At 57.0% G+C, this 25,923-nt stretch overlaps 1 protein-coding gene across 6 annotated transcripts in view; it reads right to left on the minus strand.

Moving 5' to 3' along the window:
• The window catches only part of Nr2c2 (nuclear receptor subfamily 2 group C member 2), a 68,944-nt gene that overhangs the window by 6,692 nt on the left and 36,329 nt on the right, over positions 1-25,923 (minus strand). For all 6 annotated transcript variants that reach the window (XM_027931961.2, XM_027931960.2, XM_027931962.2 and 3 more), the window contains 10 exons: positions 25,145-25,255; positions 14,503-14,703; positions 12,320-12,422; positions 9,501-9,680; positions 7,890-8,037; positions 7,260-7,353; positions 4,719-4,852; positions 3,775-3,952; positions 2,730-2,851; positions 971-1,110 (listed from right to left, as the gene is read on the minus strand). In XM_027931961.2, the coding sequence (XP_027787762.2) occupies positions 971-1,110; positions 2,730-2,851; positions 3,775-3,952; positions 4,719-4,852; positions 7,260-7,353; positions 7,890-8,037; positions 9,501-9,680; positions 12,320-12,422; positions 14,503-14,703; positions 25,145-25,255 (1,411 nt within the window). The remainder of the gene's footprint in view (positions 1-970; positions 1,111-2,729; positions 2,852-3,774; positions 3,953-4,718; positions 4,853-7,259; positions 7,354-7,889; positions 8,038-9,500; positions 9,681-12,319; positions 12,423-14,502; positions 14,704-25,144; positions 25,256-25,923) is intronic.

Consider the following 25,923-nt stretch of genomic DNA (forward strand, 5'->3'; position numbering starts at 1 on the left):
CTGAGGAGATGGCCACCGTGGGGACGGCAGGGGGCTCTGCTCAGCACCTCGGGCTGCTCCCAGCACGGGGGAAGTGATCGTGGGCACCCAAGCTCCACTGTGGTGTCACCCCGCCTCAGAAACAAGGCCCCAGGCTGGGGCCCACCTGAGAGGCAGCTCCCTGGCCTATGGTGCCACCGGGGAGCTCCTTCAACTCTGCCCGGGTCCTGTTGGGGTCAGGTTCCCAACTCCGCAGGTCCCGAGAAGCATGTGCTGACCCGACTCCTCAACGGGACATGGACGGCTGTTGGGACAGTGTGACCCTGCAGCTCTCTACAGCAGGTGTCGCGGTTCTCCTTGGTTTATTTGGAAAATAAAGAAAACCGCAGCTCCTGGGAGCAGACCTTACTTAAGCGAGAGGCTGTTTCTGCACCTCAGCCTCCCGTACGCCTGGGCAGGTGGCTCGCGTCCCAGGACTCAGACACCTGGGACGTCCCAGGAGGAGCCTCGCTTTACGGAGAGGGTCTCGGGGCGCTCACGTGAAGCCCTGGACACTCCCCTTCCGCATGCTGGTCCTCACTGTGCTCTGGCCGGGGAGAACCTGGCCGTGTCCAGCAATGACAGCGAGGAGACTGGGGGGGTGTGTCCCTCGCACTTGTTTCATTGGAGCCAGCTGTGGCCTCAGTAGGGCCTCAGTTTCCACACAGGTCACAGTCCCGAGGACAGGCCTGGAGAATGTCACATGGAAGGACAACAACCCAGGGACGGTGGCAAGGTAAGCTCCAGCTGTTCTTGAAAAAGATCACTAAATGCCGAAGAGGACGTGGCCTTCACAATGGAGGTCACTCCTTACATGAAGAGGCCGTTCCAGACGCTCTGCCTAGTGTGGTCCCACTACTTTGAAGTCACGTGCCCCCCCCTCCATGGTGTGGCGGGACGAGAGGCTGTGCATAGGCCAGATCGCCCTCCTCCCTGCGTCCCCAGGCCCTACCTTCCTGGATGCTGTTCTGCAGGTGGTTGACGATGGCGGCCAGGATGGTGGAGAGGCTCATGACCTGGGCGCACTGGGCCAGGCCCAGGGTGAAGAGCTCGTTCCAGCAGGCCCGCACCAGGCTCGTGTTGCAGTCCTGCCTGGGGGCGGGGGGCGGCTCAGCGGGCTGCGGCACCCCACCTGGCACCGCCCACAGGCTGCAGCCCAGTACCGCCCACAGCACTTAATACCACCTCCTCCAGCAGGGAGCTGCCCTGCTGCTGTTGGACTGAGGTCAGGGCTGCTCTGTCCCTGGGCTCCGGCCCCAGCCCTTTTTATGTGTTACTCTGAGACAGGGCCTCGGTGGCTGAGGCTGGCCTCAAACTTGTGGTTCTCCCGACTCAGCCGCCCGAGTGGCTCGGGTCACAAGTGCACACCGTGACGCCTGTCCACTGCTGTGTTCTTTAAAAAGCTTCTTCAGCCTTAACCACCCCCCTAAGCAGGGAGGCCAAAGCCTCCTTCCCTAAGCAAGTCTGCTGGACCCTCAGCTGGCCTGGCCTGGCTCTGTCCTGGGGGGGGGGGGGGGGGCGGGGACCCGTGACTCGGCACCTACAGTGAAGGTCACGAATGACCGCGTGGATCAAGACAGGGGAGAAGTGCACCCACCCGCATGCAGGTGGGAGGGGCCCAGCTGGGCCACCTGCAGCGCTGCTCTGCTCCGCCCACATGAGTGGCACGGTCAGCCCTGCACAGCTGCTGTCTTGGTGCTCAGGAGCCTTGGTGCTCAGGAGCCGCAGCCCAGTGGGGCTGGGGACAGAGCCCAGGTGGCCGGGTGCTTGCCTCCCCTGCACAAGGCCCTGGGCTCAGTGCCCAGCACCATCAAAAAATCCGAGGCCAGGGAAACTGCTGTCCCCACAAAGGCTGTGCCTGCATTTGCCTCAGAAAGGCCCCCTGCGCCGGGCGTCCCCACGGCTCAGTACAAACCTCCTGTCATCACAGTCGCTCCCTGAGCTCGGAGCCTGATGAGTATGTGAAACCCAAGGGACACCACTGTAAGGCGGTGACATATTTTGCATAGCCCTCTGAGGAGGGTCCACGTCCATGGTAGCAAGGACGTCACTTTTTATCCCCATATTTTAAAAACCTTTGCCAACCGCGGGATTATCAGCCTGAAGTCACCTATCCTTTGGTGGCAGCAAGTGCAGGCCCTTGTCCCTAAAAGTCAGTAGCTCACAGCCCAATTTTATGCGTCGCCCGCCTGCCCGCGTCTCCCCCACGATGACGAGCTGGTCCTGTCTGCCTGACCCCACGTGGGCGCCCAGGCACCCAGCAGCTCCACACCTGACCCCTGGGAGCAGCACTGGCTTCACAGACGCGAGGCCCTCCCTCTCAAGGACTCCACGGAGGCTCAGCAGGAAGGGGACCCGCCCGAAGCCACACAGCTGCTGAATCCTGCGGCCCCCAGGTATCTGCCCCACCCGGGCCTGGCCATGCGGCCACTCTCACGAGGCCACTCACGGTTCAGCCAGACTCTGAGCCACAGGGGCCTCCCATAGGGAACCAGGTCACTGCCACTCCAGGAACAAATGCCCGTGTGGGGACACAGACCAGTGCTGCGTGGGGGACGCAGGCAGTCGCATGGTCTCAAGGGCCTGACCACAGCTCCTGGTGCCACGCCCTTGGCTCACGGAGGCTCCGTGGAGGTCTGAGGCCCACTGCAGGGTGGCCGCCGGTGATGCTCCCAGTCCCCGATCAGGGCGTGTGGAAAAGGGCCACTCACCCGAGGGCCTGGAAGGCGGGGATGGAGCGGGCCCAGTGCATGGAGAGGAAGAGCAGGCGGGAGGCGGACTCGCAGATGTAGTGCACGTTGAGGTACTCGGGCATCGGGCTGGGCATGGTCAGCTGCAACAGAGGACGGAGAGGTGAGCAAGGGACAGATGCCCAGCAGCAGGTCCCTGTCCTGTTCCACCAGCAGTGGTGGCCAGGGTCCCCGAGTCAAAAGAGCCCATGTGTCTGCAGCGGGGCGGCCCCGGCTCCCAGGTTTTCCTGCTCAATGAAGCAGGGTCCTGGGGACACAGTCGGGAGGCCCTGGGGACGTCTCAGCTCACCCATGGGACAGTGCACTGCTCTGTCACTGCCCCAGCGCAGTGACCGTCTGCTGCACTCACTGGGCCACAGGTTCAGGTCCAAGTGGAACTGGGGCCCCAGGGCCAGCTCCATGGCCGACAAGCATGGTGCAGGTGGCCCTGGTGCCAGGAGGTGACAAGTCCACCAGAAGGGGGGGCCACAGTGCTGACCTGCCTCAGAGGACCAAGCAGCAGGGACCCAGTCATCTGTCTAGTGAAGGCAGCAGGGGACAGAGACCTGTTCTGAGGCCTCTCTACAGGGGCTTCAGGGGTCCTGGGAGGCCCTCTAGGGGGCATGGGGCGACCTGGGCACTCACAGCCCCAGGGACAGCTACCATCTACCTCTGTGTGTTGAGGGCAGTGGCTGCCACCTGCCAACTCTGACCCCAAGGGCCCCACTGCACGGAGGTGCCCACGGCTGGGCTGTGCGGGGAGCAGAGGCAGAGCACCCGGCCACCACCCTTGGAGACTGCCCGCCTTGGAAAAGACAGGCCAGGCCTGTTGCCGGGTCCCTGCACAATCGAGTGGCACTGCGAGCAAGACAGGGAAGACTGCTCTGGACTCAAGATCTGCTCAAGCCACCCTGCCACACCACGGGGGTGGGGACGGGGACCAGCTCCCAGAAGATTTCAGACCCACTTGCCCAGAGCTCCCCACAGCAGGCCGGGCGGCTGGCAGGTCCGGGCCACAGACACTCACCTTAAAAGTGACGTGTGTGTCTGAAAGGAGGGGGCCCTCGACCTCGATGATGGGCGTCGACTGGTCTCTGCTGATGACGTGGATGCTGCCCCCTCCACTGGTGTCCACGCCGTCCGCCAGGCCGGGGGGCGAGGCGCCGTCCGCCGTGTTAAGTGCTTTAGCTAAGGTGTCAAACGCCCTGTGAGCGGAAACCAAGCAGGTCGTGACCCCGCGGCTCCACTGAGTCAACGTCCAGAACAGCAAGGCCTCGAGGAAGAGGTGCTGTCCCCCTGCAGAGGCGGGCCACAGCAACAGCGGGGACACGGGAGGTCTGGAACACCGCCAGCGTCCACGCAGTGGGCTGCCATTTCCAGTATGACTTCTGTGTTCCACGGTCACCCTCCCAAGGCAGGAATGTTCCCCTGGTTACAGATCTAATGCCGGCAGCTTTTCCACGGCCACCCACAGTCAGCAGTGGACGCAGGATTCTACCCGACTGGACACCACCCTCCTGGCCCTGACCTAGACCTTCACTTTGTCCTTAGACTGGAAGGGAACATGAGGGCCGAGCCCCCGTCACCTGGCTGGCCGGCACCAGGGCACAGGCCAGTGCTGAGCAGCCAGTCGGCACCGCCCGTCAGCTCCTGCTATCCTCACTGCGGGGCCAGAGCCCCCCGCTCCCCAGCCCAGAGGTGGAACAGAGTGAGCTGCTGCTGTTTGGGACACTAAACAGGATTGACATCAGGCCACTGCCACGTCCCCTCCCGCCTCCCGGGTCGCGCAATTTTGACCCATATCATAGAATAAAGGGGACAACATTCTCAGTTGAAAACCCGAGAGCACAGACATGCAGTGTCACTGTGACCACGCCGTAGCCCTCGACTGAAGGCAGGACGGATGCCAAAGGCCACCTCCGCCCTCCCAGCACCGGGACTGTGTGGTTCCCCCCCCCCGTGGCCACGTACCGAGTGATCTCGCTGGCAGACTGGTCCTCCGGCTGGATCTCTGAAGTGTCGCCATTGTTCAGGGACTCGCTCAGGTTGGCAAGGGAGGTCACTACGTTTGCAAGGGTGCCCAGAGCTCCCTGGCTCGTCTCGGCCTATTGAGCAAAAAAACGTGACATTAAACACGAGCACATACGCACAGGACTCAGGCCGGTGGAGGTGACGCCGACTCAGGACTCAAAATTTGTTCTTGTGAACAAATGGGTGGCACCAGGGCATCCTTCTGGTGACAGATTAGCTTTCTGAATCTTGGTTGTGATAGTGGTCACACAAGTCCCCAGGTGCCATGACAGTGAGGCACTGAGGAAAAACAGACCCGCTGGCCGCCACTCATCAACACTGGGGTGCTTCACAGACAGAGCAGAAAAAACCAGGGAACCCACCAAATACCAAGACCCCGTGAAGACTGCAGGTCACACACAGGCACAGGACAGCACCAGGACAGCCAGGGACCTTTTGGAACCCAACAGTCAAAGGCGACCCAATGCAAAAGTGGACATGGAATTTGGGACAGCATCTCTCCAGACAGACGGCCCACGAGCACGTGTCAAGATGCAGAGGGCTGTGACCCCAAAAGATAGGGACGTGCTGACAAAGACGTGGGAAATCCAAGCCCATGGATGCTGCTGGTGGCACTGTGGGGACCCGGGCAGTTCACAGTCAAAACAGAGCCCACGTCCCGTGGAGGACTGCAGGGTACAACGTGGACGACCTCGCTCGGCTTTTGACCCCTTCCCCACTACGACAATGAGGACTCAATCTCTGGGACAGGCTGCACCCTGGATGGGGCCTGTGGACACTGTGCTGAGGGACAGGAGCCAGCTGGGAGGGGGCACCTGTAGAGGCCCTGGATGTGGAAGGCACAGAACTGACACCAGGGAGCGGGAGGCAGGTTTGGAGGGAGGGACGTTGGCAGTCCCTTCTGGGAGATCCTCTGAAGTCAGTGGTACTGATGGCGAGTCCCCTTGACCATATGGCCCGTGATCACCCTCCAGTTAAAACGGAAGCCAGAGACAAACAGCCAGGACGCGTCTACACAGCCACCTGTGTCTCCATTTCAAAACAAAACACATTCTGACTGCAGGTGACAAGTCACAGCAGAGCTGGTGCAGCTGCTTGAGGGGCGGGGCCTGGGGACAGTGGAGTGTGCTGGAGGGAAGTGAGGTGTCAGCAAGAGTTGGGGGAAACAAAGTGACACACGCTCTGTACTCAGTATCCTGGTTGTCACATCAGTCACAGTCAGGAGGACCGTTCTTATTTAAAGCAGATTGTTTTGGGTACCGGGGTTTGAACCCAGTGGTCCCAGTCCTTCTGTGTTTGAGACAGGGTCTCGCTAAGTCCTTGGGGCCTCTGGAAGTGGCTGAGGTTGGCCTCAGGTTTGTGACCCTCCTCCGCGGGCTGCGTGGGTCACCTTAAATGCATCATGATTTCAATGTAAAAATGGACCCTTCTGAGCGCAGCTGCTCGGGGCACTCTGTCTCCTTACAAAGAACTGGGCAGGGGGCGGCCTGCTGTTCCATGTCACCTAGGAGGGAACAGGGCAGGGCGCAAGCCGACCCTGAAGCCCCGTCTCCTAACCACATCAACACTGCGAGCCTTTCCAGTTATTGACAAAGTCCCATGTCCCCCCACCAAGAGCTCGCCGTGTGCCGAGGGCTCTGGGGCTCACTTGCTCCAGGTGCCCACCAGCCCCGGGCAGTCGGCCCTGAAGGACACACGAAGCGCAGGGCTGGGCTCGGAGCCAGGCTGTGGGCGGACACTGCTGGGAAGCCCTGGTGGCCTAGAGCCCCATGTGGTGGCCCATCAGCTCCCATCAAGCACACAGCCACGGCTCCCAGCCTGAGGACCAGAGGGGACAGGCTGCGCCCTGGGCCAGCCAGGAGCTCTCAAGTTTGCCTTCTCTTCCCAAAAGAGGACGTGCCCCGATTTTCTGGGTGTCACGCGAATGTACACGTGAAGGAGCCGAGGGTGGCAGCAATGTCAACACTCCCAAGTGTCCCCGAGTCACCCCTCTAGCGTGTGCCTTGCTGCTACTTCCTTATTACTGGGCTCACGCCAGGAAGGACGTGATGGCCCCCTGCCTGGACCCAGCCCCACGCTCTGGTCGTCGGCACAGGAAGAGCCAGCTGTCCAGCTCTGGGAGTGGCCAACACCTGTGTCCCCACTGGATCCTCCGCGGCTGACCTGCCCTGGTGAACCTCCCGGCTGGACCTCCTCCTACAGAGCGACTGGTAGAACTAACGGGTCCTGCAGAAACCTTCGCAAGCCCAGCAGCTGTCCCCTCAGGAAGCTGGTGCTGGACTGTGTGTCTGACTTAGTGGAGAACAGAACCAGGGGAATGTCCCCAGAGACTGCAGCCTGAACTCCACCGTGGCACGACCACAGCCCTGAAGGAGTTCTGGAAGCCATCAGCAAGGTCTCTGAGGGCCAAGGAGGAGCGGGGCACAGGGAGACAGCCTGCTGCCAGTACAGAGGACAGGGAACAGAGGGGGAGAACGTCACCTTGGAATCCGTGGCCAGGAGCACCGTGCCGTCCTCGCGTATCAGCGGCTGCTGGATGTTGACGAGCATCCCTGGATCCAGAAGACCCGTCTGTCTATTTAAGACAAAGAAACCCACAGTAGCTTCCAGCACGCTGGCACACTCCCTGCCCTCCTGCACGCATGCTCTGCGGAGACCCAGCCTCCTCTTGGTGGAAACGTGCACGAAGCCCCCGTGAGCTTGCGGTGGGCTGGACACGGAGGCGCCCACACTGCGCACTGACGGCGGGCTGAGCTGTGCGCAGTCACCGGGGCCCTTCCTGCTCTCTCTGTGCTATGTCCTGGGCATCATTCTCCTCCTCTCTGACCCTTAGAACCAGGTCAATAAGCTGCATTCAAAAGAAGGTACAAATAACCTGTGGCACCCTCTGGGACCTCCTGTTTATACTGCTAAAGTCCAAATCCCGAGTTACCAACACCTGTCCTCCTGACCGAGTGAGGCCTACACTGCAGGACATACAGAGCCCTGAGACAGGAGAAGGACCCACCCTGAGCCAGGCACCCCCAGGACTGCTCTGGGGGTGACCAAGCCGCGGCAACGGGACATGCCCAGCTGCCCACCCGGGCCGCCCTTGGAGAACAGGGCACTGACCTGGCTCCATCTTTCTCTGCCACAAACGTGGGAGTGGCTATCAGAGGACTTCGCAGGTCTTTCCGGATATAGATTTTCTCCGTGGAAGCAGCACAATTGCTTGGTTTCTCCCGCTGCACGTCGAAGGGCTTCCGCTCACTCTGCACAGCTTAAAGCACAGCACGCCACGTCACCACACGGCACACCCTGGGGCTCCCTCAGGAACCCCCCGCTGTAGGGGTGAGGAGCTCAGTCTCCACAGTGGACTCCCCGCCCAAGGAGAGGAGGCAGCGAGGCCCCTCGATGCCCCGTCACACCAGAGGCGCACACAGAGCTCCAGAGGACAGGGGCCGCGGCAACAGCACACGGGTGACCTGCAGCCTCGAGGTCTAGGAGCAGCACGTGTTGCTGCTAGTGAACTGGCTCTTCCCAAGGACGAGAAATGCCCATCTTCAAGCTGCCCTGGGCAGGGGAACGGTCCCAAGCCAAAGACACTGGAACCATCCTAGTTTCCAGATCCAGCCTGGACAGCCCTAGCCTCCTGTTTGGTGGCTGCCAATTTTCCATCCCACTGTCACTTCTCCCTTCAGCTCTCTAGTAACAGAGCACAGGGACATGGGCCACAAGCAAACCAAGGTCAAAAGATCTGAAACCCAGAGCCTAGGGTCCAGACGTCCTGCTGACCAGACAATCCAGCTGGATCTTCTACTTTTCCTTTCTTGATATTTTTTAATTTAATTTTATTTTGGTTTCAGCTGGATCCTGACTTCACAGTTACAGCTGAGATGGCAAAAAATAATTTCTGCCATTGTCCTGAGGGATGGCATCTGCTACTGAGGAAGGAAGGTCACTTGGCAATGGAGTGGTGCCGTCCGCCGTGGGGAAGGACCCCATCATGGGCAAAATAAAAACACCACTCTACAGAACCCAGGCTGACGATTCTGACTTTCTGGAGAACACTTTCCTACTTGTCCCCAGTGACGTCTGCCATTTCCCCTGTAGAAACAGAAACGGCTACACTGAAAAGTGCTACTGCCCCCTTCCCAGGAGCCCTGCTGCCCCCAGGATCACGCAGCACCCGGGCCAGGTCGAGTGTCACCTGCACCTCCTGTCCCCGTTCCCCTGATGGGAAGGGAGGTCTCAGAGCCTAACACCACGTCCCTGGGGTCTCTCTGCTGCCTGCTTTAGGTCCTGGTGGTCCTGGTTTTCACTGCCTGGGGACCAGGGCCTGTTCCTGGAATTCCTAACCCCCATTTCTGGTCCCAGGAGCAGAGTGGGGGGGGGCGTCCCAATGCGCCATGGCTGGGCGGGAGGCCTGGCCCAGGGCTATGGGAACAGCAGGAGGGTGCATCAGCAAGACGCGGGCTTCTGGCTCTCAGAGGGGACCCTGGGGCTACCAGAGGCCACGTGGCAGTTTGTTCCACAGCTGGCTTTGGCCCCGCTGCACCGTCCTGCTCCCGACTCCTCTGGAGCAGGGCTCGCGGGCGCCACGGGGACTGACCAGGTCCTGTGGCGCTGGCTCTAAGTCACCGGCTGACCCACGCAGTGAGCCGGGTGCAGCCCGTGCGGGGTTTCTTCTTCAGGCACGTGTGCTGTGTGCCTGGCCCTGCCCTCCCCCGGGCGCCCGCTCACATTCCATCTTCATGCCCATCTCCAGGCACTTCTTGAGGCGGCAGAACTGGCAGCGGTTGCGGTGGTGCTTGTTGATGACGCAGTCCTGGCTGCTGCGGCAGCTGTAGGTCAGGCTCTTCCTCACGCTCCTCTTGAAGAAACCTTTGCAGCCCTCGCAGCTGACGGCCCCATAGTGACGGCCTGCAAGGACAGGACAGGGGTGGTGGCCGCGGCCTGGGCTGCAGAGGGTGTCCACCAGGGCCTGGGACAGGGGGCCCTGAGCAGGAGGCCAGGCCGCGTCCCTCCCAGGAGCCCCCGTGGTCTTCCCAGCAGCCGCACAGGCCGTGGTGGAGAAGCCGGAGACGCACAGGGCACGGATGACAGGCAGGTGCTCCGGGCACAGCAGGGACCTGCCGCGTTGCCGGAACTCCACCAGGCCCTGGGCGCGCCTGTCCCCAGCCTGCAGACCTGGGTGGCTTGGCTCCCCGGCTCTGTCCTGTGCTGGACACAGGAGACACGAGGAGCGGCATGAGCTGCTTCGGGCCGGGGTCTCACTCCTGCCCTTGTTCAGCTGCAGGGCCTTCAAGGCCCCGGGAAGCAGAGTGGCCACCGCCCGGCCTGAGGTGAGGGAAGGCGTGTGGTCAGCGCCACCATTTCAGCGTCTCCAAGGGCCCCACGCCGACTTTAGAGGAGGAGGGAGAATCCCTTTGGGGGCTGACAGTTCAGTGGTCCGAGTGGCAGACACCACTGCCCTGGGCCTGGGGAGGCGGAGCAGCAGGGAGGGGGCGTGGGGGGAGGGGGCGTGGGGGGAGGCAGCTCAGGACAGGACGCCCGGAAGCAGAGGCCCGGCTCTCCAGGGACAGAAGGCCCCCTGCCCTACCCTGCAGCCGTAGCCCCCCTGTACTCAGCTCCCCCAGGGACCCAGGTCACTGGCCCTGCCTGGGCAAGGCCCTCAGAGCCCGACCTCCCGATGCCCGCAGCGCTTCCCAGGCACCCCTAACACCTGACCCTATCAGAAGGTGGCCACGGGGTCACCTGAGTCAGCTACTTGGTCCCCTCCAGGATCACAGTCTTGGAAACACACTTAGTACGCACTCTGTTTTCAGCGTCTCTAGCCTCTGACCACACCACCCCTCATTTGTCCCGTGGATGCCTTGGTTCTGCCTGGTTTAGGTGACCCAATTTCAGGGACATCGCCAAGGAGGGCACATTTACAGGACTAACATTTACGGTGGCCACAGAGGATCCCGCGGACCGAGCGCTAGGCGTGGCCCGTCTCCCACACGTGTAGCTGCGCAGCCTCCACTGTTTCCACCCCCAGCCCCGAGGACGCGCCCAGGGCCCTGCACAAGGGAGGCCAGGGCTCTGCCACGCGCCACGTCCCAGCCTGTGGTTCTGCTCTGAAGAGCAGCTGTGCTGCGGTCACCTCTGCTCACGGCTCCTCCTCGCCGTGCATGTCCTTCAGCCACCCCCCCCCCACGTCTCCGTGACTCTAGGACCTGGAGACGAGGGCCCTCATGGCTTGGGCACAGGCCCTCTGTGCTCAGAGGAGGCCGGACACCTAGGGCCCTCCTGTGTCCTGTCCCTGCTTTGTTCTCTCCACCCACGTCCTTGCTGCGCAGGAAGATGGGAACTAGGGAGCCGGGGAGGGCGGAGCGCTGGACACTCCCACGGGAAGACGGGCCTGGGGACCAGGAGCTACAAGACAACGCGACAGCAGTGTGGAGAGTGGGCACAAAAGGGCCATCAGGACCAGAGGCAGCACCGTGGCCCTGCTGCCAGGGCAGGGGAGGGCTTCTGAGAAGGGGCTGGGATGGGCGGTTTCCTGAGGCGCCACGGCCAAGAAACGGTGTCACCAGCCGGGAGGGACCTGCAGCTGCTGTCCTGCAGATGCTCCTGGGGCCGCCTTCCTACAGGCCTGCTCCACCCCCCTCTTTAAACAAACAGGACAAGGTGTCCAGAGCTCCTAGGAATTCGGCTGCCACAGAATAAAGCGGAACCAGGCCGCCCAAGAACTCAAGCCTCACTACTGCCCGCCTCATGACCCTCTGTGTCCCCAGGGCACAGGCCAGGGCTGACTTTCTGGGCCACCTGTCTGCCTGCACCCCGCCCTCAGCACAGAGGGCGTCTGGGTGTGGGCACCGTCCCCTGGACTAGCTCTGCAGCTGGCAGCCCTCCCCATCCTCTACCCAGCACACGTACTCTGCCACCAAGGCTCCCATGGGACGGCTCGTCAGGACCCCGTGCTTCCTGACCCTTTTACAGCTAGGATAACTTACCACCCCGGGTGCTGAGGGGACCTCAAGGCACTGTGCAGAGGATAAGCCAGATTAAAGAGATGATTCCTTTCTTAGGAGCACGTAATGGTAGACCCTGACGGAGATCCCCAGGGGACTGTCCCCTCAACAGTGCCTCCCTGTTCCTAGCTACTGGGAACAGTCAAGAAATAACTTCTTTTTCTTGACACTCGGATTGAACCCAGGGGCTCCTCATCACTGAGCAGCACCCCAGCCCTTATTATTGAGACAGGGCATCGCTAAGTTACTTAGGGCCTCGCCAAGTTGCCGAGGCCGGCCTTGAACCTACGATCCTCTTGCCTCAGCCTCCCGAGCCACCGGGATTACAGGCGTGTGCCACCGCACCTTGTCCAAAAAGTAGTTTTGACTTTTCCTGTTGATCTGAGAAACTTACATCACCCCCCACCCCAATAAGAAAACTGCAGCCCACTTTTGAAACCTACAAACTTACAGAGAATGTTCTGAGTTAACCACTGCCCCACCCATGACGGCGGCCCTTGCTGCTGGCCCACGACCCGCATCAGCAGAACCCGTGTCACGTACCAGAGGCTTTGTCGCCACAGACCACACAGTACTCCACCACCTGGGGCCGCTGGACGTCCGCCTTCCCCAGCAAGCGCTCCACAGAAGCAGAATCCGTGACGATCTAGGAGGAATCAGTCAACAGTGACCACGAGCCCAGTGTCCAGGCCAAGTCACGTGGAGCTGGGAACTTGGAGAATCCCAGCCCTGCTGCCCGCTCACCCGCACCCTCCGCAGTGGCCCTCCGTGACCACTCTTCTCTCCGGCTACCATCACGGAGCCTGGGGACCAGGAGAGGAGACACTGTGCAGATAGAGTAGTAGATTAAGAAATGCTCCAAGACGAAGGTATTCTAGGTTCTTCCAGGTGCTCCTCTGATCCCATGAAGCCACCCCAGAGTGTGAAAGGGCGCGTGAGTCAGAGGGAAGAGCGTTATCAATGAAATAACGAGGCCTCTCACCCAGGCAGATCACGTGAGCCCTGGAACCTGCCGGCTGCCCCTCATTTAGAGGGACTTTTCTAGGTGACACTCTAGGTGCTATCCACCTCGAAGAACATGGACTCATCCTCACTCTGGGAATGTGAAAAGCAGCCGTGTCTGGGCTAACGAGCCGCTTTGGATGATTTACGCACGATGGGGACCGCACTCGGAAGTCACTACATAGAGTCACCTCTTGGGAAACAAGCAACAAGATCAGAGTCTGCCTGTCACCAACGAGGGGTGTTCTCACAGACAGGGCAGGATTCTGGCTTCTGGGACAGGAAGGATGAGATGGTATCTACAAACCGCGGTACAAGCCGTCTCAAAAATAGATTTGTTTTCTACATCGATGGTCTGAAGCTCGTCAGAAAACCAATCCTTCCTTCCCTCAGTTTCTCTCTCCACAGTACAAAGCCCCCGTCCCACAAATGCATGAATCCTCACTTTACTTTTAATAACCGAAGGGAGGAACCAGTGCACATGTCCACCAACAGACGGGAAGACAAGCTCCTTGCAGTGTGGACACACAGGGACCCTGTTCAGCCTTGATAAATAAGGAAGAGAGTTTGCTAAGCGACACGAGCCAGGCACAGGGACAGAGAATGCACGACTCCACTTCCAGGAGGCGGGAATCTAGAGTTCCCCCAACTCAAAACAGCTGGAAACTAGAGTGGGGGCTGCCAGAGGCTGGAGGGGACATGGGGATGTGACTGGCCAGTGGACAGAGAACAGTGACTTGAAATTTCTTCATCTTGGGCATCTATGTACAGTTCCTAATGGGCACAGCTTCAGTTTGGGAAGGTAAAGAGTGACAGCAGGGCCCCGTGGCCCACATCTGCAGTCCCAGGGACTTGGAGGCTGAGGAACATAAGTTCAAGGGCAGCAACTACTAAGACCCTCCCCCACAATAAAACACAGAAAAGGCTGGGGTATGGCTAAGGGGTTAGGCACCCCTGGGTTCAATTCCCAGAACCAAAGAAATAAAAGGAAGAGACAGAGATGGACGGTGTCAAAACAACGTGAGCTCAGTTAATTTAATGCCACCGAGCACCTAGAAGTGGAAGTAGTAAACCAAAAATATTTTAAAAATTCAAAACAAATATGAGTTTCACCATGACCCTGAGTGATCACACCTGTGCTAGGTGATCGTGTGACACTGGCCTCCAGCCTGTTCCGAGTGTGGGGTTTGGGAATTCACTGCTGCCAACTCATGCTGAGCAAGGACCCTGCCCCCCTTCGGTGCCGCTCTTCTTGCCCCAACCCACCCTGCGTGGCCAGAGCAGGGACAGACCCGTCAGAGACGCGGCAGGCACTTGGGGCCCTGAGCCACAGCTCACAGGAGCGAGAGAGAACAGAGCGAGGCTCTCGGATCAGGTTGGACGACCTGCCAAGGCAGGAGGACAGCAAGAAGTCGCTGTCTGGGGTGGTCAGTCCGAGGAGGGCCTTTAACATAGGGCCCAGGGCTGTCCCCATGAAGAACGACCCTCTCCGCGGCCTCAGTGGCACCGACTTCCTGCCCTTCTGAGGGTCAGTGCTGTTCTCTGGACCTTGCCACTTATCTTTTTTTTTTTTTTAACTTGAGCCAAAGCATCAAACCGCCTTGTGCGTGTGTTCCCAAAGGGACCTTCCACGGAGCCGATCTGACTTCCCAGAGGTGAGGACAAGTGAGAAACCCGTTCAGTGACACAAGTCCTGGGACATGCGTCCCCAGATGATGGCCTACCTGGATCCTGCCGGGGACGAGGTTGTCGGAGGTGGTGAAGATGAGCTGCTTGGCGCTGGACGTCTCGGGGGAAGCCAGGATCACCTTCCCGGCCCCAGCTCCATCTGGGCTGGTCAGGATGAACTGCTGCTTGGAGGATCCCGAGGCGTCCACTGCGGTGACTATCTGGATCTTCTGTCCTGTCTGCTGGTCTGTCACAATCTGGAAGACAACACAGAGTGCCGTGAGACCCGTGCACTTGCGGGGGCCACTCAGAAGTGGTGACTGCCAAACGGAGTCCCTGCGGACATGCTAGCCGGCGATGTGTCAGCACCTCATGCAGCTGCGCGGACCAGCGGGGCAGGGCGGTGGCTTCCCAGATGTGGACTGGCACGGAACTCCCTGTACACCAGGGTCAGGTCCTCAGTGTTATTTTTGGAATTAAAAGCCTATTTCTTAACGACGTCAAGACAACAATAAATAACGGATGACAGTTTCACCTTAAAAACAATCCTGGCCCAGGACCGGACTCGGTGGCCGAGCGCCTGCCTGCTCAGCACGCGTGGGCTCGGTCCTCAGCACCACATCAGTATAAAGTATGCAAGTAAAATAAAGACGCACAATTCTAAAAATTCTGGTCCAGGAATAATAAAATGTGGGCAGCTCTGATCCTTTTGAAAAATGTTGCTAATTCAAAAAACCTAAAAATTTGTGAATAAATCACTTCCTGGGCTCTGTAAGCCAAGGGACCCATCTGACTCCCTGCCGTATGACTGGGGCCAGCGGAGGCCTGACACACGCACAGAAGACAGGACCCCGGGGTGGACTGAGGGCCGCAGGCGCCGACTCGCGAGAAATCCCGACCCCGATTCCTGGAGGCTCCCAGCATTCAGGAGCCACAGCCTCCAGGGGCCTCACCTTACTGCACCCACAAGATGGCTGCTCGGCGACACTGGCCGCTCTCTGGGCCTGCGAGTCCCCAGCTTGGAGCCCTGGGCTCCTCTCCATCCTGGGACCAGCAGGGCCGCCCCACACTGGAGCCTCGGGGCTGCTGCTGCCAGGGTGTGGCAGGGGCATGGGCTGAGCCCTGCGTCACCACCTCTGACAGACAGGACACGGCGCTCCAGGGTCCAGAGCACAAACTCACAGCCTGAGCACAGCGGTGCCAACTGTCCGCACGGACAACTCAGTGATGTTGGTGGATGCAACTGAAATGACACAACCAAGGAAAGACCCTCCCACTAACAGACGTCCACTGAGGGACGTGGGGCACTGTCCTAGGTACGCAGCACAGGCACACGGGCTACAGAAAGCCACTGTGTGCAGGGAGCCACCTCTCTAGAGGGGAACACAGCGTGGCCACGGGCACCGAGGATAGCAGTCCACGGTGAAGGCCACAGAGAACTAAGAAGCAGAAGGAATGACCCTGGGAAGGCGGCGGGGACCTCAGTGGAAGGACCTCCCCGGGACAGCGGCGCAGGCTGCAGCGAGGGGCTGTGCGAGGTGTAGCAAGTTGGCCTGGAGGAGGCTGGGCTCAGCCACCTGCTCCCCTCAGGTAACCTGCCCGGCCAACAGGGGCGTCTGTCACCCACACGCCCTCTCCAGAAAGTGTGCTGTGGGCGCAACGGGAATGAAAGTGCAGGGACAGGTACCGCCACCAGAGGGCCAGCCCGGGACAGCCACGGGGTCACAAGCTCTCCAGGGCTCAAGAGAAGAGCTCCAGACAAGGAGGGGAACCCTCGGCTGCTGCGACCCAGGGCACCGCCAGGCCTTCTGCGAAAGTGACCCGTGGCACAGAGCTTCGTGGGGGGAAGCCTTTAATCCTCCCCTCCCCACTGCTCAGCCGGGGCTACGGGCACAGGCTGGCACATGGCGGCCAGACGCCACCCAGGGAAGGCACCCTCCTTAGATCAACAAGAAGGCCTCGGAAGGTCCTAGGATCCCAAAGTCCAACGTCTGCCTTCCGTCTCCTGCCTCCATTCCCCTCTCCCTGAACTGCTTTTTCCTTAAGAGACCAAGTCGTGAGGCTGAGCCGAGCTGCAGCCAGGCCTCCTAAGAAATGCGAGGGACACGGTGCTGACATCACAGCATGTACCCCTTACAGGAACTAAGGGGGCCACAGTGCTAGGTGGTATCTCAAGGGACCCCAGTGTGTCTGTGGCCCACTGTGGCCAAATGTCCTGTAGCAGGTGACTAGAGTCGGAGAAGGCGGCTGGTGCCCATGCCCTGCTGTCTGGAGGCGACGCGCTGCCCTCGGCACACGTAGGGAGTGTCTCTCTTCCTTCCAGGTCCTTCCCAGGCCTTGTGGCAGAGGATGGCGGGAAGAAGCCAGGGGAGCTGGGACACAGGGGTGACTCGTCTGCACAGACACAGTGGCGTTTGGTGGCTGCACATACAATTCTCCCCCCCTCCACCTGCCTCACAAGACTCGGGCTCATGCAAATCCAAGACCCACAGCTTTTGAAACCTCCTGCTCACAGTCTGACCTCACTGACGCCTGCAGCCTCCATTTTGAGAGATCACCTACATGAAAAAGAACTAAAGATGCCATCGGAAAAAATGACCCCCACACCCCCCGGAACCCGAGGCTGACCACCAGGCACAGAAAGACCAGGCCCAACACGGGCAGGTGCGCTCCTGTGGCCAGGCCTGGGTCAGCGTCAGGTGGGAGGGTGCGGCCACGTCCCTCGTCTGTGAGCAGAACCTCACTCTCCCCTCGGCTCGCTCCACCTAACCCCCAGGACCGGTGACCTTATTGGGAAACAAGGCCTCTGCAGACGTAACCGAGCACAGGTAAGGTCACAGCGGGTCCTGAATCCACCAGCCAGTGTCCCTGTAAGAAGGCCACGTGGCAACGGGGCAGAGACTCTGGATGATGCAGGTGTAAGCAGGCAGGGATGCCAGGGGCTGCTGTTGGCCACCAGACGCCAGAGAGCAGGGAGCCCAAGAGGGGTGGCCCTGCGACACCTTCGCTTCACGCCGCCGGCCTCCACAACTGAGGAGAACACAGTTGTGCTGCGCAGGCCACGTGTCTGTGATGACCTGCTATGGCAGCCCTGGGAGAAGGACACAGGAGGCCACCTGTCATTTCTTCACACGGAGCAGCAAGTGGCAGGCGGGGAGGCCTGAGGGACGTCCTGCTCTCTGTGTGACTTCTATGGCCCGCCACCTCTCGGCCACTCATCACGGAAAGAACCAGAACATCAGGGAAAGGCGAGTTCTCGAGTGTGACCGAGTGACAGCTCCTGTGCTGGTCTGCGCACTGTGCCTCCCACGGGCAGCACTAGGCCACACACCTCGGTGATCTTGGGAACAGCAGCCCAGGGGAGGGCTGTGTGTCACACCCAGCCAGCCAGCGCTGCAACTGTCCACGTGACTTCAGGTCCCCCTCGGACCCCAGTCACCCATGAGATGCGCTTCTGTCACCCCCTGCGCCAGCGCTCCGCAGGCTTCCTCAGGTCCAGGGCCGCGTCTGTCACAGCTGGGCACTGACCCGCCTGCAGCTCTACCAGACTCCCCCGTGAGGCTCGTGCCACTGACCCTGGGCCTGCCCCTGCGTCTTGTGGCTTTCACTGCATAGTTTTGTGCAGTGTGTGGTGACTTTTAGGGATACACAGGCCACCTTACCACAGAGCTGGCCTCTCTACCAAGCCAAGGCCTATCCCAGCTCTAACCCCGAAGGATCTTGGCGTGATCGGACACCCTGTCATTGTCCCCCACACCTCCCACTCTGTCCTTCATGACAGAAATGAGCTGAGGAAGCGTCTGCCAGGAGATGGCCAACAGGCCACTAGCTGCTGCGTAACTTTTGGCTTCTTCAACCCAGGTTCACTGTTCTCTGGCCACCCTGGGCAGGTGCTCCCCTCGGCACAGGCACAGGCTGGAGCAGGTGCAGTGCCCACCCCTTTAGATGGGGCCAGCTTGCCCAGTCCTTGCCTTGCTCACCACCTCCTGCTGCCCGGCCCATCAACACCTGAGCGTGTGGCCTTGGACGGGCTCTGCAGCCGGACAACGGAATAGACTCTTGCTCCACCACTGCTCCAACTGTGTCGGCCTGCACGAGCTGACCAGCCTGTTTCTACATCTTCATAGAAAAGAACGACGGAACCACCATTTGACTTCCCACTCCCTGGACTACACCCAAAGACTTAAAAACAGCACACTACAGGGACACAGCCACATCAGTGTTCACAGCAGCACAATCCACAACAGCTACACTGTGGAGCCAACCTAGATGGCCTTCAACAGATGAATGGATCAAGAAACTGTGGTGTATACACACAATGGAATATTACTCGGCATTCGAAGAGAATAAAATCATGGCATTTGCAGGTAAATGGATGGAGTTGGAGAAGATAAGGCTAAGTGGAGCAAGCCAATCCCAGAAAACCAAAGGCCGAATGTTCTCTGATAAGTGGAGGCTGATCCCTAATGGGGGTGGGGAGCATGGGAGGAATGGAGGGACGTTGATTGGGCAAAGGGGAGGGAAGGGAGGGACGGGGCAGGAGGTAGGAAAGACAATGGAATGAGATGGACGTCATTACCCCCATGTACATGTATGAAGACACGAATGGTGTGAATGTAGTTTGTGTACAACCATTTGTGTACTGTGAACTCTAATGCATTCTGCTGTCATGTACAACAAATTAGAATAAATAATAAATTTCATTAAAAAAAAAAGAATGTCTAGAGAAGGGAAATGGTGGTGTGTGAAAGTGCCTGGTACACTACAAAGACGAACAGACCAAGGTACTCAGGTACAACCCGATATGACATAGCAAGAAAGACAAACCCCACAACATGGGTGGACAAGAGGAAGAGGCCAGAAACAAGGCTCATATCTTCCATGTATGTGAGATTCCAAGAACCAACAAGGCACAGAGACAGAACGCAGGCCACAGGGTGGGACTACTTAACAGGTACAGGGACAGTGAAGTGTTCTGGAACTGGGGTGTGGGGTGTGTGCAGAGGTACTAAATGCCTCCGAATTTCGGTTTAACCTTGTCAGCTTTTTGTCAGTTTTACTGAAAATCGTTTGTTATTTGCAGGTGAACACAGATTCGTTAAAAATGTACATAATAAACTCAGGATATCAACCGAAATCACGTCAACTGAAAAAGGACCTAAGAGGAATCATGAGAATTGCTCATTCAAAACCAGAGAAGGCAGAGTGAGAAGCTTCTGGCAATTAACAAAAAACAGAGAGTCGGATGATAGTGATCCACATAGATCAATAACACCAAGTGTGAGTGATCTAACACGCCGATTGAAGCAGACCGTCAGTGGGGAGAAGAAACCCAACTAGGTGCTGCCTACAGCACCACCTATACATGTAAAATATATAAACTTTACATTTTACATATAAAACACAGACTGGAATAAAGAGGTACCATGTGAACGCTCATTAAAAGGAAGGGGAAGTAACTGCGATTTTGAACAAGGGAAATATCAGGCATAAAAAGGGGCATTTTATAATGGGGAAGGGATCCATTCTTCAAAAAGGCCTCCGTCTTCAACACGCGTGCACCTAACCAGGGAGGTTGGGTCAACACACTGAGGAACTCAGAGCAGGGCCCAGCTTGACGGTCCAGTACTCGCCCTGCCCGCACAGGGCCCTGGGCTCGATTCCCAGCACAATAAACAGAGAAGTAAGGGGCGACGGAAATGACCGAACTGCAAGGAGGGATTGAAAAATGAGTTCTACTTGGAGATGGCACTGCCTCCTGTCATCAAGGAGGCGATAAACACACAAACACTTGACCTGAAGAGCACTGTCAACTTGACAGGATCCACATTTACAAAACAACCCATCTAACAGCACCACCCTCCTCAGGTCTCCACCAGTGGAGCTCCATCCACAGAGGCCACACTGTGACACGAGACACAGAGTTTGACAGGACACCATACAGAGTATGTTCTCAGACCTCAAGGAGTCAGCGTCAGAAATCAACTCTAGAAACAGGAAGATCACCAAGTATCGAGAAATTAAAACACCACCCTCCTGAAGAAAACATGGTTCAAAGAAGAAGTCTAAAGAGAAACTTTAATGACGGGTAAAGCCCGGGGCTCCACGGGAAGAAAGCCAGAGGAGAGGGCCACTCCAACATTTCACAGCCACACAGAAGAAGAGCACCGCGAAAGCCAGGCCTCGATTATTTCCTTTTTTAAAATGTGTGTGTATATATATATATTTTTAGTAGCAGGTGGACACAGTACCTTTTTATTTTTATGTGGTGCCGAGGATGGAACCCAGGGCCTCACCCATGCGGGACGAGTACTCGACTGCACAGCCCCAGCCCCTTCCTGTTTTAGACATGGTCCCTGCGCGTTTTCTGATGTCCACCTGGTTTCTCTTTCTCCTAAAGCAGGCACTTGGCCGGCGGGCTGGTCTGGGTCATGTCAGAGGGTGGTTCTAGAAAGACCTCCTGTTTTAAATACGCATTTATCCGTTGGTTCATAAAGTGCGCTTAAGTATGACAATCAAAGTCACACAGAAAGTCTACTGGATGGACAGTCAGCGGGGTGGGGCAGTGGAAGGGTGGGACATGAAACTTAAGTAGCATCTACTTGTTACCGAAAAACTAACAATTCCTTTTTTTTTTTTTTTTTTTTTTTTAAATCAAACCCAGGGTGCTTCATCACTGAAGTTTATCCTTAGCCCCGCCTTCTATTTTTTATTTTGAGATAGGGTCTTGCTAAATTGTAGAGGCTGGCCTCAAACTTGTGGTCCTTCTGCCTCAGTCTCCCAAATTGCTGGGATTACAGGTATACAACACCACGCCCGGGAAACTTTATTTTTACATATGTACATGCACATGTATATACATGTGAGTAAATAGCAAAGTGCAAAATTTGTATAGCAATGACATTATTTCATCTGGCAAACCGACAAGATTAAAAATTACAGCGTGGTGTGCACACTGGGTTGGTGGGAGTACAAACCGGGACACCCTCTTTGGGGGCGGTGTGGCAAAATGGAATATCAAGCAGCCACTCAAGAAGAGAAACAGGATGTCTAGTATGCACCATACAGAACCATCTCCAAGGACGAGCCACACTTAAGAAGAAAGACTGGGGAGCAAAACAACGTCAGACAGTGTTGACACGTCAAAACGTGATATATGCATTCACACGTGTCCCTGTGGACTTATATGACAAGACCGACACTGAAGGAATGAAAGGCAACATGGCAACAGCAGCTGCCCCCCCCCCCAACCCAGGATACAGCTGTGCAACCCCAGGAAGGCGGGGGACACTCCTCTTTCACTCTGTGCCCACTTTGGTGTGACTCTGTTACACGGGTCTCTGTCACCCTTCCAGCACACACGTGCAACAACTCCTCTGAGCACACGAGAGAGGAACCAGCACATGGCTGGGGACTGAAAGGGCACAGAGCAAGCAGCTCCAAGCAGGATATGCAGGACACAGCACCAGGGCTGGGAACAGCAGGAGGGAGGGACACGGGGCAGCTGACCAAGAGCACAGCGTGAAGTAACAGTGCTGTCACCTGGGCTGATGGGACAGCCACGAGGCCTCACCCTGGAGTGTGAAGATGCCAGACACCACCCTCCCTCCCAGGACTGAGCCCAGAGTGCGTCAGCACTGAGCTGGGACCAGACCTTTTGTAACTTTTTGAGAAGGCTCTCACTACATTGCCGAGACTGGCCTCAAACTTGTGAATGTTCTGCTTCAGCCTCTGAGTCACTGGGGTTAGGCATACGACTGTCCTTCCTCTCTTTTTCTGGGGTGCTAGACTTCGAACCAAGGGTGCTCTCCCTCTCCTACTGAGCTCCATCCTCTGTCCTTTTAAATTTTTAGGGAAATCTCCAAACCCACAGAGAGGGCAGGAGGGGCTGCACAGCGTCCGCCCAGGCAGAACGAGTTGGCAGAAGTGAGAGCACTGACTATTTCCAGCAGGTAAAATTCACTATATCACACACTGTCCTTTTAACTTACTTTAATGGCTTCCAAAACATGAATAAAATAATAAAACTGGAACCTCATGTGTGCTGTGTCCTCCATGTCCTCCCATGGCTCCTGCCCTACACCTCAGTGTCCCCAGAAACAACAGCACCCCGACTGCACACCTGCCCTCCACCCCGAGGGCTGACGCTCCACCCACTTCCTCAGGGCCTTCTGAGCCGCTACAGGGACGTGGCACAAATGGACTCAGGCTCTGCCACACGCACCCCACCCTCTTCTATCCTGCATAACTAAGCGTGTTCAGACCTTGGGCTGATGACATCTTTATTACTTTTTTCTCTATTAAAAATATAACATCGATCCTGGAAAAATAGCTCCATCAGTGAATGAAATGTGGGAATCTGGAGTTTGACAGATAACGGCACATTTCGGTGTTAGTATTTTCTCATTTTGCTAACTGTATTGTGATGATGTAAGAATGTCACTGTCCTTAGATCCAATGCACAGGAGTGATGTCCCCAGTCTGTTCTCAAAGGAACCAGAAAATAAATACACTCATATTTAGAATGTGACAGCACATAAGTCACAAACCCGAGTGACAGGCACAGTGAATTCGTATGGACTATTTTTGGTAAGTTTGAAATTATGTACAAATAAACCATAAAAATCCACACTGCGCTGGCTTCCTGGGGCTCCACAGGCCTTACCTTAGCTACTTATGTCACCTAGTCCCTTCCCAACTTACAGAGTAAGCACTGTCAGCACAACTCTGTCAGCTCACTTTCCCCAGTCGCACGGCTGGGGATAGACGTGACTCGACCCTCGGTCTCTGTACACTCAGACACGGCTCCGACCTGTTGTGTAGCCTGTTTTCCTTTAAAAAACAAAAACTAAAAAATCCTTCCCTGCCCACCTTGTGAGAGAAGCCACCATTTGGGTTCTAGGAACTGTTACTCATGACAACATCAGAGAACTTGTCCCTTCTCTTCCCAGGCCTCAGGGAATGCAAGTTGATCACTAAGGCACGAGCTGGCAGTGAGAACCGCGTGGGACCCTCAGCACTAATTTTGAAAATCCAGAAACCAACCAATAACCTTTATTTTACTTCGAAAACCTCACATAGCCAGTGTGGTAGCGCTCAGCATGTCCAATTTCACTAGCAGCTCCCAATGGGACACTGTCAATTATGTAATAAACATAAAACTTGCACCAAAGGACTGTCTTCCTTAGAATCTGCAAGCTCAGCACCAAAGATCTCTCCCCCAAGACTTCTGTTGAAAGGTCCTGAGGGCGTCCCCAGGGGCTGGGCGCCAGCAGGGAAGAGCCTCACTCTACAGATAAGATGGGAAGCTGGACATGCCCTTAGGAAAACAGGAAGTTCTTCTTAGATCATACAGAGGGAGCTGCAGTCTAGAGACGGACACTACACACCACGGGGTCCCCTGGGGTGGCCACCCCGTCCTTCTCTGCACCCTTATCTGCTTCCCGCCTTCTGAAAACAGTTGCCATTTGAAAAAGTAACAGTGAGCTGCGCAGAGCAAGCTTCTGTGCCAGGGTCAGGAAGAGTCCTGCAGTGAGACCCCAACACCTCCCACGCAGGAGAGACTCTCATCAGCAGCAAATAAGAACAGAGTAAAGGGAGAACGACACAGCTCTGTGAGCCCCTAACCTGGGCAAACAGTAACACCCCGTCAGGGTTCTTCCAACTTGCAAACTTGCATTTTCAAGTTCAAATGACAGCTTCTGTGTGTAAGTACATCATGCAACAGACAACAGCATTTAACAACTCGTTTCATCTTACTTATTAGAAACATTTGTAGTTTATAACAGGAAGAGTCCATGAAGTCTCTTAAGAGCAGGCAGACTGTAGAATTTACCCAGTCACTCTGTATCACTGTCTGCCTGCAGTGAGCTTCCACTACCTAGGACAGCAATCCCTGGTTCCCAAGTACCCGTCACCTGGCGTCCCTCACGTGCATGCTGTGCAACTCATGTTCTTCCTGCTGTTCATCTGTGTTCTCACGTTTGGATTTGGCCTTTTGCTTCGGCTGATGTGATAACATTGCATCTTTATCTGTCAGGGTCTGTTGCCCCTTCCTCCCAGCTAGGGCCTACATACCTACCTTCTGAGTAAAGAAACCGTGCAAAGGGACAGAGGCAGGCTCAGCACCGCCCCTGCTTAAGTTATTAGCGGTCAATGACACCAGTAATAACAGGAATCATACAGAGGTGTACACACTGGACACTGACCTGGGCCAGGCCCTTCTCAGCACTTCATAAGCAGCGTCCCGTTGATTCCTTACATAACCTATGAGGCGGGCACAATATTATGCACATGCTGCAAGTGGAAAACGTGAGTCTCTGACATTTAACTGCCCAAGACAGCAACAGCGACAGTGGGTTCCCGAAAACAAGCGGGCAGCCCGTGACCAACACAATGCCCATCAATTTGGGAGCAAATGAGTAACAAAATGGTTCTTTATCACAATAGTTGAAATAACAGGTTAGAGTTCTTAGAAATAAGTTAAGCAGGGCTGGAGGGCAGCTCGGTGGGACAGCACCTGCCCAGCCAGAGGAGGCCCTGGGTTTACAACTGCCCAGCACCACAATGGTCAGTTCAGTGAACAGAAACTTTTCTTCTTTTGTCTTTGAAATAAATGAGGTGGTAGTGTACTTGATGCCCTAGAGGTGCGATTTCCTAAAGATTTTGTGTTTGGAAGGACTGGGGGGCAGCAGGTACCTGAATGCGCTGAGGTGAGGCTACCGCGGAGTCGGTGGAGATGATCTGGATGCGCGGGGAGGGGCTGGTCATCCCTGGAGATTCCGGCCGATGGGTCTGTGTACGCGGTACCTGTGGGCAAGATCAGAAGGGGTCAGAAAGCCGCCCAGGGGCCCCACCACCGTGCCTCTTGCTTTTGCTGTGACAAACATGCAGCTCTAAGTGTCAGCGCAGGAGGCAAAGGCAGCACTGAGCCACCGCACAGGAGTGCCCTGGAAAGACCACCTGGCCGCCGCAATGCCACTGAGAGTGCGGGAGAAACAGAAGCGTTGGGGTTTGCTCTGCCCGACCTTACAAAGAGCTACCAAGCTAACTTTTCGGATATGACCTGGGAAGTTTGCACCTGTGCGAGCCACCGGTAAGGCTTAAGGTGACTGTTTCTAGAGAAAGGCTCCTAACAACTCTGCCAGGGACCACGGACCAGAGGGACCCAGAACTGGAGGGATCAGTGCCTGGGATCAGTGGAACAGGACTGGAAAAGCCCAGAAGGAGCACCGGGGTCTGGATGTAGTCAGGACCTGCCCAAAGGCGGGGCTCCAGCCGCTCAGTGGTCACCTGGTACCTGAAGTGGGAAGACGTTATTTTCCTTGGCTGAAAGTAGATCATGAAGCAGTACCTTCACAGAACTCCAGAACATGGGCAAGAACGTTTGTTTCTTAATTCATTCTGTGAGGCCAATACGACCTGATACCAAAACCCACAAAGATATAACAAGAAAGAAAGAAAAAGACCAAAAAAAC

The sequence above is a fragment of the Marmota flaviventris genome, chromosome 20 (genome assembly GCF_047511675.1).
Source record: "Marmota flaviventris isolate mMarFla1 chromosome 20, mMarFla1.hap1, whole genome shotgun sequence".
Lineage (NCBI taxonomy): Eukaryota > Metazoa > Chordata > Mammalia > Rodentia > Sciuridae > Marmota > Marmota flaviventris.